Below are 18,715 nucleotides of genomic sequence, written 5' to 3'. Positions count from 1 at the left end.
ATATCACAACATTGAATAATTTATGCTTTTTCAACATTTTCACCGAGATAATACAACTTTTTCGCCATTTTTACCTTACTTTATTCAGCTTTTTCAACATTTTCCCCTACTTTATACAGCGAAGAAAGTTTATTGCATCCTATAAACCGCGTGTTTCTGGGTGCAGTGTACACCATATTACAGATATCAATCATATCATAGATATTATATAAAAACACTGTTCATTATATAATTATGAAGTAATATAAAACAATCATGTGTTACACTGTATACTATATCAAAAAACTATAGCAGTGCAATTAACTGAGTGTAGATTTTGGCCTGTGCTGAATATTCAACGGCTTCTCATTTCCATAATAAATAATTTCAGAAACTTCTCAAATGCAGGGTTGGGCGATTTTCCAGGGTACCTCAAGTTGAACTTGTGAATCTCACGTATAGTGTAAACTTTTAAAAGGATTATCGCCAGACCGTCACAGTGGCCTGAACAGAATACATTCTTCTGAAAACATGCCCAACTAATGATATCTTTATCAAAATACACAAATTTGCAGGCAATTTTGTAAATTTTGAGCTTTAAAAACTCTTTTAGCTAGGTCTGGGAGTTAATGAGCTACGTGGTTACGTGGTTTTGTTGCTTCTTGAAAAACGACTGTTGTGTTGCTCTTGTAGAGAGGACAATTTGAGAGAAAATGCAATTCGTTTCTACTTCCAACTTATAAAGCGTACATGGTAGGGTTAGGTTAGGTTTGCCTGCTTATTTCCATTCTCGGTTTATGTATATCTAGTATATCTTTAATGTATATCTAGTTAATTCTCCTGAAGGGCACTCAAAGGACTTATAGCAGTACGTGAATAAAACTATAATTTGTTGGTCACAATAAAATGATTTAACCATTTTCAATCCATCTTTTTTGAAACTTAAATTATATTTTAAACTTGTAAATGATTTACCTTACACGGTTATCACTCACATAATTATATTTAACTGTATGTATTTTTAATTCGTAATTTGTGTGTTAAATCAAAGTACAAATGTCAATAAAATGACATTTTCAACTAACAAATATGTGATTGTGATTGTGTTGTATTAAAAAAAAACGAAATTTTTGACAGCAAACTAACCTCAGAGACTCCTCTCAATTCATGCACACAAACACTTTTATATAAATTTTATAATAATAAAGAAACCAATGCTAATTTGGGGATACAATTAGACTTTTGGTTCCAGGACTGTTTATCTGACCCTGGAAATCTCAGCATAGGGTTTTCAAACAAATCAGTGACCAATTAAATAACAGTTCATTTATTCCATTTTAATTTTACATTGAAAAAGTACGTTCAACCAACAAGCAGTGATACGACTTCAGTCATTCATGTCTATACTCATGTTTTCAGATGGATTAAGCTACAGTTTTCACGATATTCTTTTAGTTAGGAAGTTGGCCGTGAGTTTTATAGGAATATGAATTGGCATCTCGCCTAGAAAAATGTCAAATCTGCGTGGAACTAATTTCCGACGGTAGCATAAACATATATCCTGTCGAATAGGACTGAAATAATGTTAAATGTTTTCTCTGTATCTCTTGAAGTCTAGCTTTTGCAACATCTTGGCTTATTATATTTCTGTATTTACAATTTTATTGAAGTCAGAAATATTTAATCATAATTTTGCTCACACATGTTTTGGATGAACGGTTGCTAGCAAAAGAGTCCATTATTTATGATCCATTTAGCGTAAAACTGCCAATCTAACAGCCATTATTCCCGCACGTACATCAAAATTGTGAAGAAGCCTTTCAATAAATAATTAAAGTTGTTTTGTGCAGCTTTGAAATGTGATTTAAAACCACGACAAAGCAAGGAAAAGTGACAAACGATTGCAAGGTTCTCATGCTAGCGGTTTCACCATGAGAATGTCCTGGGTATTAACGGTAGTTCTCTTCTCTGCCTTTGCTTTGGCAAAGAAAACAGAACCGAGAAGCGTCAAAGGTAACTTATTATGTTCATAAATTATCAAACTTTGCTGAAGATGTTCTAAGTTTTTTTAATTTTTAGAATTAAAAGACATTTTAATGCGTCATATTATTCTGACTTTTTTGATAGAGACAATTAAAAGAAATACTTTATATCATTACTATCAGACCTTCGTCAATCGGCTTTATAATGCAAAAGTGAATAAGCATTTGGCAGCTCATCTAAAACTTAACATAAGTCGAGTTTGCTGGATTCGATCACACCTATCACGTTTGGCTACCATTTCCAGGAGAACTTGTCATTTGCAGCGAAAACGACGCAGTGGACTTAGTGTTTTTGCTGGACGCCTCCAAGAGCGTGGGCTTCAAAAACTATGGACGGGTGGTCGGCTTTGTTCAGGATTTTGTGAATGTGTACGAGATAGGGCCTGGTCACACCCGTATTGGTCTAGTCTACTTCAGTGTAAAGGCGACTAAATATATGGGCTTGGCAGACTTCTCAGGTGAGAAGTAGTTCCATTCTGTATTTTATAAGTTACAATTAAATAGAAATTTAAAATAACATGAAGAAAATGTGTAGAGTGCCCCCAAAATTTTAACTTGGCAATCATGATTTTGATCAACGCTTCGTTTGTATCGGAGCTTGTTCCACGGCAGTTTTTTTTAAAAAGTTTGTATGTAGTACATAATGTAATGTTCTGTAATCAATAACATCGTCCATGGTGCATTGTGTTTATAGACGTTTTAATGACCCCTTACTTAGGGTGCTCTTGTGACAATAACAAAACTTTTTCGCTACTATTTTGTTTCAAAGTTGGTGACTTTTATCACTAAAACGTCATTTACACAGATAGATTAGAATAAAAATCAGAGAAAAAATGCTTGACTGTACCCACCCAGCTCATTGTCTGTACAATTTCTTATTTATTTATACTTTTAAACTTATACAGGAACTAAACGTTTTCTAAAGAGTTTTTATACATCCGCTGTTTTTCATTTTAACAACAAATGTCGAATTTTAGCAATCGTATTGTAATCTTAAAACTTTATACATTTAACACAATTATCAATTAAATTTACGTTATATATGAATTTTCAATTCGTTTAATTAAATCCTTACCTTATCTTATCTTGTCTTATTGTATCTGACATACCCAATACATAGAAACAATGCATGTGCTTTATAAAAGTACGCTTCGATATCGTCCAATATTTACCACAGTAATCCGAAGTATCCGAAGTCTTCGTGGCGAGGCTAAATTTTTTTTTGTTTGTTTGTTTTTTGTTTTGCGATTACATCTGCCGTTTCTCATTTTAACGACAAATGTCGAATTTTAGCAGCCATATTGTAATCTTGAAACTTTATACATTTAGCTCGAATAGCAATTAAATTTCCGTTATATATGAAATTTCAGTTCGTTTAATTAAACCCTTACCTTATCTTATCTTATAGTATCTGTCATACCCAACATAGAGAAACAATGCATGTGCTCTATAAAAGTATAAATTTAACTCGTCTTTTTGTTTTGCGATTACAGACAAGCAAGCCATTTTGGATCATATCGGTCTGATGAGTGAAAAAACATTTAAGACAGAGTTGGGCGGTAGAACCAACACTTCGGGGGGCTTGGCAGTCGTTCATAGCGTCTTCCATGCAAGCCCCAGAACCGAGACTGACGCAAAGATGGTGATTCTCATTAGTGATGGAAAACCAAACTCTGACAAAGAATTAACGGTTCCGAACGCTGATAAACTGAAGGCAGACGGCATCCAGATCATGACTATAGGGGTCGGGAACTCCATCCGAAGGTAAAGTCAAAATCCTTTTATGTCTGCATGTCCACAGTCCTGCATGGGTAATACCCCCTTTACACTGGACGGCGTCCTTTCTGCGTCCTTTCTGCGACCATGAAATTTGGCAACGCTGTGGTCTTAAAAAGGAGGCGCAAGCATTGATTTTGTATCAGAATGAATGCTCAATGATCGGCCAGTTGTCGGCACGTAAAGTATTATATTTTTTTTACTCTCAAATGGGGCCGTACTGCTGGACGCAGAAAGGACGCCGTCCAGTGTAAAGGGGGCTTAACAAATTAGGTTATCATCTTTGAAAGTCTGTCAAAGTATTCCTATGTGTTGGGCGTGCTTTCATGTGAAAAGGGCTAGATTTGTCTTATAATAAGAAACAATTTTGTTTTTCCAACCATTGCTGTGTATTTTAAATTTTGTAATTAGCCGAAAATGACACTCAAACGGCGCTTAAATCGGGAACACAGACATACCAGTCTGATTTGCAGCTGTCCATTATAGAAAAGAAAGCTCTCAGATTAGTATTAACATGGTTTTGGTCATCCCGGGAATCACTTTCGGCAGACACACCAGAGAAATACAAAACCTGTTCTTCGTCGCAAATTTTGATGGTTGAAGAAAGCGGGCTATTGTTCATTACCATTGTTTCTGTTTTCAACTTGTGTGTGATTCCCCATACACATGAACAATACAAATCTTTTCAAAAATACTACATTTCAGTACGACTTGCAGCGTTGCTTTCCATCATTCCTTAATGAGTTGAATTTAATTGTCGTTTCAGAGACAATCTTGAGTTGATCGCCTCGGAACCATTCGACAGCTACGTTTTTACCACAAAGAACTTCAATGATCTGATCTCCAAGACACAGGAACTGATCGCGACAGCTTGTAAAAATGGTAAGCAAGTGTGTCGAAACTGAGGGTTCGTGCCACAGACAGTCCAAACTCCTTTTAATTATACAGGTTAGGGTTAGCCAAACGTAAGTGGGTCAAAATGTAGGACGAGGTTTACCTGAGCAAATTAACGGGAACCGGACTCTCTATCATGTGAAACTCTCCGTCGCGTCCCACCTAGCTTTACTGGTAATGATTGAGAGACTCAAAGTGGAAGAGAGGTCAAGTTTATGTCACCATTATTTTACATTATTCCCTTCTTTTGTGACTTTATTGCGAATTTGGAACTTTCGTTTCTGTTGCAGTCGAATACTTAAAGTGTCCACCTCATGAGAGGAGCATGCAGATTCTCGCAGAACAGCACGCGGCAATCGATGAGGCTATAGCCGACTTACAAAACGCCAAGGACCTGCTGTGGGAACTGGATCACCGATGCAATGGTAAACTAAGTTTTGAAGCCAATCTTAGATTTAAAAGCTATTTCTCTGACAGTTGGTGACCATTTTAGATTTATCAAATTGCACCACAATGATTCCAAATAGTAAACGGATTTATGTTCATAAATTTCTTGTGCATAATTGGTATGAAATAATTATATCAGCAAAGATTATGGGCTTTTTATACTAGGGTGAACATTTCTATAGTAATCCAGACCATCTTGGTTATTTGTAAACGAGATTGCGATTTCAGTCAGGCCTACAACATGTACACAAACAAGTTTATGTGCGCACGCGTGTGCAAACGTGTGTGTGTATGCGTGTGCGTGCGCGCGTACGTCCGTATGTAAAAAGTTTTGACAAGATTGAAGAGATCAGCCATTCTGCTATTCTCCAGTGAACCCGTGCCCCAGTTGTTTCGTGCGTAATGATGACTTCAAATCCTGCTACATTTTCGTTGCTGAGACAGTGAGCTGGGCTGACGCCGACCGACTGTGTGCCCGCCTTTACGGGGCCCGTCTGGCGTCCCTGAATTCCGCGGAAGAATTCAACTACATCAAAGGCGAGCCCTTCCATGACAGTGGTGTCGCTTCCTCAGGTAAACCTTTCTTCCTGTGCATATGAAGTGGACCACATGTGGAAAGACACAGTAAAATCACTGGTTAAGGCAGATTTTACGATGATTAACGCGGGCACTTCTTTCAGTGTCTGTCTCTTAAATCACACGAGGTATTGAAATTTTACCTTGATACTGATGCAGGAATGTTCTTTCAAAAATACTTAAATTGATTGTGACCTTGACTTTGAAAGGAGGTCAAGGTAATCATCTCATGAACATCTCATGGGAATTATCCTTGTTATGTTCAGGACATATTTTTAACTAAATTCTATTATCAATACTGATAAACTTTTGTTTTTCTTTAGTTCGTTTAGCTTCTTTTGAAGACATTTATATTAGAGGGGGCGTATATAACTAAAACTCCCTATTAAAAGTATTACCAAAGACTTCACAGACTTGGTCAAAAAGGTTTTCCCACCATAAATCCCATGTGTTTGTGTTCATCTCATTGGCAAGAGGTGACTTCAGGGATAATACAGGCTTCATCGTGACAACGCACTTGCTCAAAATTCTCTTCTGTGAGTGATTTGCAGATATGCAATGTTCTGAGGATTAAGCAACGATCTTTGAGCCCTTACATTAACCCTACTGAGAACCTTGATGTGTGCAATACAGAGGAGAATCAATCCCCCCAAAATTTGAGCCATCCCCACCAAGCTATTTTGGAAGAATGAGACAATTTTCCACAACACAGAATTCTTTCCCTTGCTGAAAGCATGGCGCACCGCAGGAGATAATTGAAGTACGCAGTAGACATCCACGCTATTAGACACGTGGCTTTTAACGAGCACATGCTTATGCTCATTGTTTGTACATTTGGTGTTGTCTTTTTTATTTTATGGACATTTTTTCACCTCTGGAAATCATTGTGGAACACCAGATTCCCGAGATTTAAGGGTTGTATGCTCTAAATTTAATAACTGGTAAAAATATGGAAATCTTCCCCGATATTTTGCATTCTGTACCATGATTCGTGTCAGATGTGGTATCTGGAATAAAAAAAAATCCTGTACAAATTGGTTTACAAATGTGAGGTGATCATTTTTAAGCAAAAATGCACAGTATCAGAGGTGGGGCAACCTTTTTGACTAAGTCTGTATGTAGTACACTGCCTCATGGTCAATTCCCCAATTTCTAATACACTGTTACTAGTAGTTAAGAACAGAGGATTCAAAACCACAGCTGTGTTTCTGCACGTTTGAAGATACAATACAATACAATGCAATGCAATGCAATGCAATGCAATGCAATGCAATACAATACAATACAATACAATTCAATTCAATACAATACAATACAATACAATACATTTTATTTCATGTCGGGTATAAATTGAAAGGAAACATTAGCTTTGCAGCTATTCACTGACTGGGTAAGGAAAAACATTTCTATAAATAATGCAATATTTACACATGAAGTCTAGTAAGACAGTAAATGGAAAATCTTTCTACTAAAAATATACAAATACACATAAAAATAAAATACTAGTCGGTACGATAGTTCAATATTGCCTGGTTTTCTTTTTCAGGGATCGATAAATGGTGGATCAGCGGCAACGACCTGATGGAACGCGGTACTTTGATGTGGGCGGGGGATGGACACTCTGTGAAAGTGGACGTCACTGGGGACCCTGACACCGGTCGGTGCGTCTTCTTGGATGGTGCACACAACCTCAGAATGACGAGAGGTGCTTGTGGAGTGGCTCACGGCTTCGTGTGCGAGCGAGGTTTCTAAGATCGATATACATTGATTTAGCCTCAAAAAAAAGTCGATGGATTTGGAAATGTTTTTTCAACAATGTTTTCTTCAATTATAGCCGATTCTTTCTACAACAGTACTGGACTCTAATTACTGTTTTCTCAAAGTGCTTTTCCTTGTTTGTGTACATGTTGTAAGCTGTATTTGTTAAGATGCTTGTCTACAATACTTTATATGCATAGTCTAGACCGGGGGTTTGTGACTTAGACGTACGTTCTCAGTGTTGACAACTGCTGTATCTCCCTTCACTGAATAATGACAGTTGCAAAGCTCCTCCATTGTTATGCGTAGTACAACATTCATTTACAAAGGCTTTTGAAGCCTGCCGCCAGCACAGCCTTCTCGATGACGCCTGCGTAGTTCAAACGTTGCATTGTACTCATTGCCTCTTCCTTAATAAACTAACGAATATAGACGGTGTCCATATTGTGACGACGTCTGACCTCGTCCAGTTTGCTCGTTTTGTTGACACGGAAAATTGAATTGTTAATATTAAAAGGACACTTTTATATTTTTCTCGGAATAATAACAGGAAAAAACAAAGTTATGCGCATTTTCGTTAGCATATATTACGCCACAAACTTAATGTTTATATCTATAGCCGTTGGATGTATAAAAATGTAAAAAAAAAAGCAGAAAGTTTTTTTAGGGAATATACATATAGTAGTTTCAAAAAACAATTCTGAAGACATTTCATTATTTTCAATCAAATTAGATTTTATTTCTTTCTCCTTTCTATTTTCAAAATCTTCTATCGCATATTTATGCACCATGGCTCGGTTGTCTAGGCAGCATTGCAATCCGCCCTGGTTCCACATGTCCAGGGATCAGGTGACAGTAGGATCGGTTTATCCTTGGGACACACGCAGCCTCGCCAGCACAGCCTGACGCACGGCGGAGGGTCACGTGACGTACACGTGGTCGGGCACTTCCAGGCACATTCTGATTGGTCTTCCAGGATCACCAGATCACCGGGGCACTCTAAGGAAAACGGAGTAAGATGAACAAACACATACAGTCACAGCAATACTAATGGACGCTGTTTAAAAAGAATCTAAGTCCGAAAATTGGTCTTAGCCTAATACGAGATACAAGTCTGAACGAGAATGAGTGCGTGCGTGTTACAATCGACAGCCTGCTTAAGTCTCTTATTCAAAAATAGTGGATGGAACCAGGTGTAACAGGAATGAAGTCCGCTAGGAGCCTTAGTCCGTTCCCCAGTACTTTGCACAGGTGTTATTCGTTCCATACATTAACCCCAATAATTCAACTAACCCTTACCAGTACCAATCATATGGGAGCACGGACTTCCATTCCTAGGACTACCATTCCAGTCACACCAGCATATTTGAATATTAAATATTAAAACTTGTTTGCATACTTCCATTGTCAGCTGGAGGGTAACGAACCGATCCCGAGAAAGCTGCAATACCCGCAATTAGTAAAATCACCAACAGGGCCCGCATTCTAAAAAGGTGCAAATAATACAATGAATACAAAATACCACGTCACGGTATCATTCCATAGATAAAGATTCTGTATATAGTACAAACTTGGACATAATAACGTTTTTATGTCCAAGGTACTAATAAGTTATTGTCTGGTTACCAAAGCAGTTGGAAATAATACATGTACCACCCTCAGCAACACACACTGTGTTCAGCAGAGAAGGACTCGGGCATATCCTCTTTCCCAAGCATGTTATACCATTCTTCCACCTTTCGTACGTCCACCTGGTAGCCGAACACCAGTCTTTCTCAGCTACTTGTCAAACACATGCGCCACCTTACAGCATTTTTCCATTTACGGTGTAAAACTGAGGCAATGAGACATTACTGTACCATGAATCATATGTCCTCTCACTACGTATCTCATGGAAATAACTACTTAAATATGTACCTTTTCGCTAGTCTCGACCAAATAATAAGCTAAAAGCGTACCTGAGAGCTTTCTTCCCAACACTTGGGACTTCACCAGTCTCACTGAAGTTACGTGGCAGTGTCTAGTGAACAGTTTAGTGACAACTTTTCACTATAACACTGTCCCAGATGTGAGACAGGTCATGTCTCTCTCCCCCCCTCCCCCCCCCCCCCCACACACACACACTTTGACATAAACAGAGTCCTATTTCAAAAAGGCAGTTCAGAGACTTTGCTAGTTTTAAAGAATGATAAGAGATTTTGGACGAAATGTGGGGAATAGACTAAAATTAAATAAAATTCAAGAACAATTTTAGTTTATACATTTATCTATAGTGAAACACGACAGAGGCAAACTGTTATTGAAGCACCACAGTAAATCTAAATGCTGGTCCACAACCAGCTCGAGTCCGTTGTTTCTACTCACGTGGATTGCTTACTTGTTCTTTTGGTTTGTTTCGCAGATTTCACGATGAAATAAACTCGTCGCCTCAGCCGCAACAGTTAACAGAACTATTGGTCTTTTATATGCTTGTCTCACAATTTACCATTTACCGTCAGAAAATTAAATAAATGTGACGTTAACGCAACCGTCCAATTTTCGCTGCAAATTACCTTAATCGGTATATATGAAATATACGATCGACTCGTTGCATTGTGCGACCTATAGAACTTTCAGTGAAACTTGTCGGCAGATGTACATGTATAATGTATGTGTATAAATTGAAAAATTTAAAGTCATGTTTAGTTAATGGCATTTCCCCCATGTTTCCTCATTGTTGTCCAATATATAAACTTGTTTCTGCGTAAGTGCTAGCATGGGGTCTCTACGATAAAGGGACCTGGAACGGGGGGGGGAGGGGGGGGCGGATCCCAAGTTGTTTTCTGACAGTCTTCCAAATTATCTTAGTTGATCCATCTCAATTTTGACAGTCTCCCGACCGAAAAAAATAGATACCCGTCAATGTAAACTTGAACATCTGGCCGTCTTCCCGAAGACCCAGATGACAACCTCAAGCCGCCGCCCCTGGGGGGGGGGGGGGGGGGGGGGGGGGTCCTAGCATTTGAAAAAACTTCCTCTACTATAGGAAAACATCTTTTGCAGAAAGGGGGGGGGCACTTTTAATGAACATTATTACAGGCAGAAAAGGCACGCCGCGAGCTTGGAACTTCAAAGTTTTAACTAATTGAATATTTTTCTTTTCAACTTCTCTTTGCAAGAAGAGCGGTAAAACATTTTATGATTCAAACTCTGTTTGTTCAGCAACATTGGGAGCTTTATGTTTTAACACAGACATCATTAAAAATAAAAACGCAATATGCCGGTATTCAAGGAAGTGGATATCTACTTCATTGTTTATGATCAGCTGTTCCTATATGTATTCCCCCTATGTGCTGTAATGATCAATATGGTTGATTTTGTTGATTTCAGAAGCAATTTTCAGCTGTAATTACCAGGTATCGGTCCACAGGTGTTAGATACTGGTTGGTCTCCAGCTTTTACAGTCTACTATTACTAACTACTGACCCAGCGTCCCCTTCTCTAGCGTGATGGAATCATGGTAACGTCACGAAAACTTGGTTGAACCATAGCATTCAGCAAAGCAAGGGCCATAGACTGAAAATTGTTTTAAAGAGGCTAAACTTTCAAAGAAAGTCGGTTTCCAGGCATACATAGACAGACATACTCGGGATAGCATTGTACTACCAGATAGTGCCTTGTACTGTAGCCCATTGGCAGGACTGGGTTAACTGTTACAAGATTATTTTGATAAGACTGAGCCCCAGGCAGTCCCAGGCAGACCCCTCCCCAATACCAATCCAGTCTGTGCCTTTATCGAAGTTGACTGGGAGAAAAGTTCCTTTTTGAGAATGTAGTTCAGAACTTTGGTTATTTCATGGGCCATTTGGTTTTCCTCTTGATTATCATTGTACATGGTTATTAAAATACAGCAGTACAGCAGTTGTTGAGTCATTTGCACCAAATTACCTAAATTACATCATCCCAATATCATGGAACATTACCCAGTGATTGATATTAATGGAAATAATAGAACGATAATCATCCGGCCCTTGTTTTCTAAAGGACGCTTAGTACTAAGCGTTGTGACAAGAATGGTACTCCGCTGGAACCGTAGTCCGTTCCCTATTACATGTACTTTGTACAGGTGATATTCGTCCCATAAACTAACACCAAAACTTTGACTAACCCTAACCTGTACCAATATGGGACCCCGGACTTCCTTCCCTAGGAAAAAAAAAAAAAAAAAAAAGCAGTCGTGCGTATACCTAGGTACGCCCTTGTAGTTTATTGTGTGGTTTTGGTAATTCTTGATCCCGTAAAGGGAATTGTAGAAATCAATTGTTCCTTCTGTCACTGACATTGTCTCCAAATTCTCTTTAACATAGTTTTCAGTTCTTGCACCATTTTATAGATCTATGCCTTTTCCTTCACCTCCCAGACCTAAACTACATGTAGTTTTGACCAGCTGGCCTTCTGCCCCTGTAAGTCGCACCCCAAGCGAAAAAAGCTGTCACTAAAAAGCCACCAATTATTAGTCTGTTAGTTTATTAGTCTCTGTTAATTACACAATTTAGTCCAGCCTAACTACCACAACAGACAATTTGAACTACTGGAAGGATGGCACCTGTCAATAGTGTCAATTACACAAATGAATCCAGCACAAATACCGCAACTGACAATTAGAACTATGGGAAGCATGGCATATATCGTATTAAACTGATCCTTATAAATTATGCAAGTCGGTCCATCCTCACTTCCAGTATTGACTCTTTGAACGTTGGGACACCTATCGCAATTAATCCGTTTCGTTAGTTAGTCCAGGCCGACTACAGCAATGGATACGTTGACATATGGGAAGTTCCGTGTAATTTACTCAAGTCGGTCCAACCCAACTACCACAATTGACACTTTGAACTATGGAAAGTGTCACACCTGTCACAATTGCTCCGTATAAATTATAGATCAACTACCATAATTGACACTTTGAACTTTGGGAAGTATCACTCCTGTCACAATTGCTCCGTATAAATTATAGATCAACTACCACAATTGACACTTTGAACTATGGGAAGTATCACTCCTGGCACAATTGCTCCGTATAAATTGTAGATCAACTACCACAATTGACACTTTGAACTATGGGAAGTATCACTCCTGGCACAATTGCTCCGTATAAATTATAGATCAACTACCACAATTGACACTTTGAACTATGGGAAGTATCACTCCTGGCACAATTGCTCCGTATAAATTGTAGATCAACTACCACAATTGACACTTTGAACTATGGGAAGTATCACTCCTGGCACAATTGCTCCGTATAAATTATAGATCAACTACCACAATTGACACTTTGAACTATGGGAAGTATCACTCCTGGCACAATTGCTCCGTATAAATTGTAGATCAACTACCACAATTGACACTTTGAACTATGGGAAGTATCACTCCTGGCACAATTGCTCCGTATAAATTATAGATCAACTACCGCAACTGACACTTAATTAATCGGAAGCTTGGCACCTATCACACAAATTCCGTAAAGCCCAATCTATCCCCAAACCATTATTGAAGTGGACTGTCCAGTGAGGAAATGCAAATATTCTCTAGCATATAAGAGTGCAAACAAAACAGATGATCTGCGTACTAACTGATCCGCCGACTGAATACGGTCGACCATACTAAAAAGCAAGCCGTCCTTTTACCTGATGGTTTCTCCCTGAGTCCACACGCGCCATTAAACTGATTAAAGATCGGCTCCGAGGTTGCCTCCTGCAGCAGCGGTGCGTGTGGAGGCGGGGAGACCATCAAGGAATTAGCAACATCGCTTTAAAGTGGATAAAACTCGCAGATCAACTCGTTCTGAATGCGGTCTAGGAAGTGGAAGATGTACTCCATGCTCTGGCCTGTCCACCCGCTTTGTTCGCCGTGAAGATGAACTCGTCAGAAAGTACAAAATGCGCCAGTTCTGACCTACGGTCCATGCAATGTTGCTCATAAGGTCTGACCGGAAAATACAATTAGATATGCTATAGCATGCTATACCGATTTTTGCGAGTGTCAAATATTGGGAGTGTTATGAACTCCAAATATCCCAAAGGAATTACCTTTGGGTCCGTTAATTTCATATTCTATGCCAATATGCCACGACTTGAACATAAAGACTGGAACTTTTCTTATTAATGTGGTAAGTTAGCCAGTCAATAGGAGCAGTAAAATTGAAACCTACTCCCCTGTTACCTTGACTGATACTATCATAAGAAAGCAAGAAAAGCGAGCGAGTACTCCTGTAGGAAAAACAAACAAGACAGGCCCTTTAAAAACGCTAAGGTCAAATTAGTCTCATTACAGACAATATAGGCTTTTCTATTGGTAAGAAAGTATAAATTGTTCCGAAAGGACAATAAGTTATGTTTTGTGACTGATGAATTACGAAAATTTTGCACATTTGGCTTTCAATATTTATTTATTTATTTATTTATTTATTTATTTATTTTAGCACAATCTATACACGAAAATTACGCTTGCGAAAATGTTTTGAAACCATATTGAGGGTTCTTGTAGCCCATGTCAGTCTGTGATAAGCGGTTTCCACCTCGAAATCTTGGTGAGAATTCCTGAATCATGGAAATTTCTTTGAAAAGTCCTTTAGCTTATCCTAACCTGCAAATTAGGATAAGCTAATATGCTGTACGGTTCAGTTCCCCAAAGCCTTGACAGCATGCCAAGACACCCGTTGTCTCTGGCACAAGTCTTCTTTAGAACGGCCACTTTCGGGTACTTTATGAGCATCTCCAGTGTCACCAGCCAATCACTTTTCAAGAACGGGTACCCCCATATCACATTGCACAGGGGCAGATTGGGGCTGTCTTCTGGGTCTTCCGGAAGACGGTCAGATTTTCAAGTTTACATTAATTTGACAGGTATCTAATTTTGTTTGTCGGAAGACGGTCAGAAATGGAGGATGGATCAACACGTATAATTTGGAAGACTGTCAGAAAATATCTGTGGACCTGCGCACTATTCACATACATGGTGCAATACTTATGTCGCCCCTCTGTACATGTATAATGTGCGTGTATAAATTGGGAAAAAAAGCCATGTTAAGTTAATGGCAATTCCCCTCTGTTACTTCATTGATGTCCAATTCTAAACTCGTTTCTGCCTTTAGTGCTATTATTGCCATGAGGTCAATCACCTAAACACAATATAGAGGTACAATGAGGTCACAGGCATTCTCTTAAACTATTAAGTGCGCAGATTGCAGGCTATGTTTGATTATTTTAGGGTCGTACATGAATAAAATAATAATAATTCATCATCATCTATCCCCAAAAAGGAACATACTGTACGTTACTGTCACAAATGCAAAACTTCCAGTTGTGCAAACGCTTTACTCACTTTGAAAATTCAATCATCCCTGGTTTTGTCCTTTATCTCTTACAAGTATAACATTGTAAAAAATATGATAATCTTCTGTATTGAGCAGTTATTTTTTGAGCGGCTTTAGTTTGCTTGTCACTGAATATTAAAAGGGGGACTATACACCCTACTGACACTCAAATAAGCATTAATTAAACTATTTGCCATTCGTGGTCCAAGTATTGTATCAAACTATCATGGAATCACAATATATTTGTTAGTCAGCAACAGAAAACCCTGTTTCCTATTGCACAAGTACTTGGGCAAGATAAAGCTTTTTGACAATTTTTCTGGGGAACATACGTTACGTAGCATTTGCCATGACGCAAAGCCCCTTGGGTTACAGTTTAAATATCTATAAAATATCCTTACGCCATGTATAATTTGCCATGACTGAATCACTACAAAACATATCGGAACGCGGTATAAAGATTAAAATTATATGCACCCAGAACATACGTTACAATTTTGGCTCCTTGCATAATGTATGAGCATGGTAAAAATTAAAAGTAGATGTCAAATAGAGACAGTCCTGGATTTTTGTTCTATACACGTTTTAAAAATTGAATAAAACTTCGAAATGATTCAGAAAACTTCTCCACATTTTGCCTCTTTTTCACAACACACTTACTTGTATGGACAGAAAAGACGCACCGAGGTCTCAATAGCTTCAAAATGCCCCTGTTTTCAATTTCTCCTCGCAGAGAGAGGTAGAGCGGTAACACTTTTTTTTGGTCCGAACCCTTTTGCTCAGCAATTTTGGGAAAATTATCTATTTACCATGGACATCATAATGAATAAAAAAACGTATAATAACGTATATTTAATAAAATGCTGGTAATCAGGTAAGTGGATATTCACTTCATTGCTTATGACTTGAACATAATAACATAATTATTCGTAATTTTCTCCATGCTTATGATCAGCTGTTCTGACATGGATTGCCCTCATTTGCTGTAATGTTTAAATAGTTCTATGATCATGGTTTCAGAAGCAATTTTGAATTTATTATCGATTATCACTGTAAGTGGTTTAATAACAATTGTAGAACCGCTTTTGAGTCATTTTCGCCAAATAACTTTAATCTTTTTACATCAATCAGTTTCTGCCACAGTGAAATTAACTAAAAACATATCCCAATATCAAGGAATATTACCACATAGATTGTTAGTAATGAAGCAATAATCTGGTCACGGCTAAGTGAATGATTTTCGTATGAAGATGACAAATTACACGAACCGTTTAGCGGTCGTTGATTGGCTATCGCAAGCTATAAATTCTGAGATGGAAATACAGCTGCATACCCACCTTGACCATAGACAAGATGCGTACCTACATCGTCTTGGTTGCGTTGGCTCTCTGTTTGTGCTCCACCTTGGGCTCAGCACAGGCGAATATGCAATTTCATGCAGTTGGAGAAGACGATCTCGTCGACTTTGTGAAGTGTAAGTTTTAGTTTATACTCTATACAATTGCAACCAAAATGGTGAGTTATTTCATTGGACTCTCTTGTACCCTCTTGTACTCTCTTGGACCCGCATCCAAACCAATAAGTTAAAATGTTATTATCATGATTATTTATTTATTTATTTATTTATTTATTTATTTATTTGTTTGTTTGTTTATGTTTATTTATTTATCTATTTTTGCGAATTCATTCATGAACTTTTGTATCTCCGATTTAATGTCTGTAAAAGCGAAATGATGCAAATGTCGAATTAAACTGCGTGCAATATGTATATACATGTGTCATTTGTTTCTTTCGTTTGCTACTTACTTTAAATTTTTTTTTGTTTAAAGTGGAAGCCAAACGAGATGCTCTGTTTGAAAAGTTTAACAGAGAGCGACGTGGACGAATAAGAGACATCATCGTCGGAGTTCTTCGCGGGTCCTGCAGATATATTGTGTCACCATTTAGATTTTCCTGTCAAGCATCTTCTGTCCCCGCCTGCACTGTAATCGCTGCCAGTTTGGGAACTCTCACCACAGCCATTCCAGGAGATTCCGCGTTGTGGTTTGGGGCGTGTCAATGGGCCGTTGGCAAAGCTTGTGCGGAGGGTGATCCGACCGCACATCTCATATGCGAACACTTTGAAAATTTCTTTCGAGAGCACTTTGGAAAATAAAAGAGCTATTATTGTTAACGTATGTGCTATATAGTGTACAACGTAAACAACAGCACAGTTAAAGAAATATTGCTATCCTGTATGTCTCTTTGATGATTAAACATCAGTAAGAATATGCCAAAATTAAACCGTGTCTTTTTTCGTGAACTCAGCTTGCATTTCGTTTATATTTGTCAAAAATTTGTGATCAAATGTTATCAGTTTATGTAGAAACTAAATTTTGCATCTGTTCTTAAATTAAATTAATAGATTCCTCTCTCTCTCTCTCTCTCTCTCTCTCTCTCTCTCTCTCTCTCTCTTGGAAAACTGCACCTTTTTTTTTGCTGAGGCAGAGTTCTTTCCCTCTCATCGCTGGTCACTTGATACAAGAAGCCAGCTGAGTGCTGAGCCAATTTTACAAATGCTCGCCGTACAGAAACGAACAGAGAATAGCGAATAGCGCAGATAATTTACCCGCGTCATGTCTGAGTGAAAAGTCAATCTGAAAAATCAAGCTGTGCCAGGGGTCAATCTGGTGGAGTGTAGTCAATGATCGGCCAGTAGTCAGTGCGTAGCCCTACATGTGATTACTTTCAGTCTAGGCAGTACCTCTGCGTCCATTGCGCTTCCTTGGGCTGAACATATGAACTAGTATTTCCGCGCGCGTGTGTGTATGTGCACCCGCGCACTCGTGTGTGTAGAAGGGATTGTGTACAAAATTTAAGTCCCCATCTATAAAACATTATAGTGCTCAATAAAGCGAAATTGGAAAACGCAGTTATTAACTACCCTCTACCAGGACCACATAGATATTTCTTCATAAGATATTGAAAAATATTTCTGTCCGATTCCATTTCTGTGCTGTCAAGCGCGGATTTTTTCACAGAACTGCAGAAATAACGTTTATCAATTAGCTGGTTTCTGGCGTAGAGGATACTTATTTAAAACGTATTAGATGGGATTCATATGGTGTCAGGTGAGCTGGTATAGGTTGATGTGTTCCTTCTTCGTAATTTTGTCCATGGCTGAGTATAAATACTAGATTTTTCTAGCATATTTCTTCTAATTCTGCGCACATTAATGTGCTGTCCAGCTAAGTTTTATTTTTTTTTTATTCAGCAGCAAATAGACAACGAGGGATAAGTAAATGTCCAATGATGAGAGAAGATGGTGAGATTTTACCAGCTGTGACTTTGTCACGGTAAGGTCATGTCCTTACCGGTCATACAAAATGTCCTTGCAATAGATAAATATAAATAGATAAAACATACCAAAATTAGAAATACTTACTGGGTAACATCATGCGCGCTTGAGCCAAAGCCCAAACAGTTGCTTACCCACCCACGTGCAACTGTAAGTACGGGCAGCAGGGGAACACCTGGTCAGGCACATATCTGGGATGGAAAGTTAAACCTCCATTGAAAAATAAAAAGAAACACACACTCACAAAAAAATGATAGGCCTAAAAAAGAGAGTGAAAAAAAGATTGCGACGTTTATTAGTGTGTGTGTGTATGTGTGTGTGTGTGTGTGTGTGTGTGTGTGTGTGGAGAGAGAGAGAGAGAGAGAGAGAGAGAGAGAGAGAGAGAGAGAAGGGGGCGTAGCAATAGTCCAATGGTTCTATAGTCCGAAAGTTCTTTTGTCACTATAGAACCTTTGGACCAGTGAACCCTTGGTTTAAAAACTGATGAAAATGTTACCATTTTTCGGACCAATATACCTTCGGGTTATCAAGACGCCCCCATACACTGATTAG

The 18,715-nt window shown here is 38.4% G+C and overlaps 2 protein-coding genes and 1 long non-coding RNA gene across 8 annotated transcripts; 2 read left to right on the top strand and 1 right to left on the bottom strand.

The window, feature by feature from the left end:
- Positions 1–1,848: 1,848 nt before the first annotated feature.
- LOC106173009 (collagen alpha-1(XIV) chain) lies at positions 1,849–7,762 on the top strand. The gene is made up of 7 exons (XM_087006454.1): positions 1,849–1,992; positions 2,267–2,479; positions 3,515–3,785; positions 4,564–4,679; positions 4,982–5,116; positions 5,511–5,711; positions 7,261–7,762. Exons 1-7 carry the CDS (start codon positions 1,911–1,913, stop codon positions 7,464–7,466), a joined length of 1,224 nt encoding a protein of 407 aa, XP_086862580.1. The 5' UTR covers positions 1,849–1,910; the 3' UTR covers positions 7,467–7,762.
- Positions 7,763–8,181: 419 nt separating this feature from the next.
- LOC106173010 (uncharacterized) lies at positions 8,182–9,995 on the bottom strand. 6 transcript variants are annotated; one of them, XR_015333165.1, is made up of 3 exons: positions 9,850–9,995; positions 8,872–8,957; positions 8,182–8,471 (listed from the first exon to the last, which is right to left on the bottom strand). It is a non-coding gene; the product is annotated as an uncharacterized LOC106173010 (long non-coding RNA). The 6 variants fall into 6 exon arrangements; XR_001239471.2 differs by having other exon boundaries at positions 9,837–9,992; XR_015333164.1 differs by lacking the exon at positions 9,850–9,995 and adding an exon at positions 9,431–9,574.
- A 6,179-nt stretch (positions 9,996–16,174) lies between these two features.
- Positions 16,175–17,123, top strand: LOC147763779 (uncharacterized). The gene is made up of 2 exons (XM_087003396.1): positions 16,175–16,300; positions 16,656–17,123. The coding sequence occupies exons 1-2, from the start codon at positions 16,180–16,182 to the stop codon at positions 16,979–16,981; spliced, it is 447 nt and encodes a 148-aa protein (XP_086859522.1). The 5' UTR covers positions 16,175–16,179; the 3' UTR covers positions 16,982–17,123.
- Positions 17,124–18,715: the final 1,592 nt, after the last annotated feature.

Source organism: Lingula anatina, chromosome 2 (assembly GCF_051362555.1).
Source record: "Lingula anatina isolate TDL-2025a chromosome 2, LinAna3.0, whole genome shotgun sequence".
Classification (NCBI taxonomy): Eukaryota; Metazoa; Brachiopoda; class Lingulata; order Lingulida; family Lingulidae; genus Lingula; species Lingula anatina.
This window is presented reverse-complemented; position numbering and strand designations above follow the sequence as displayed.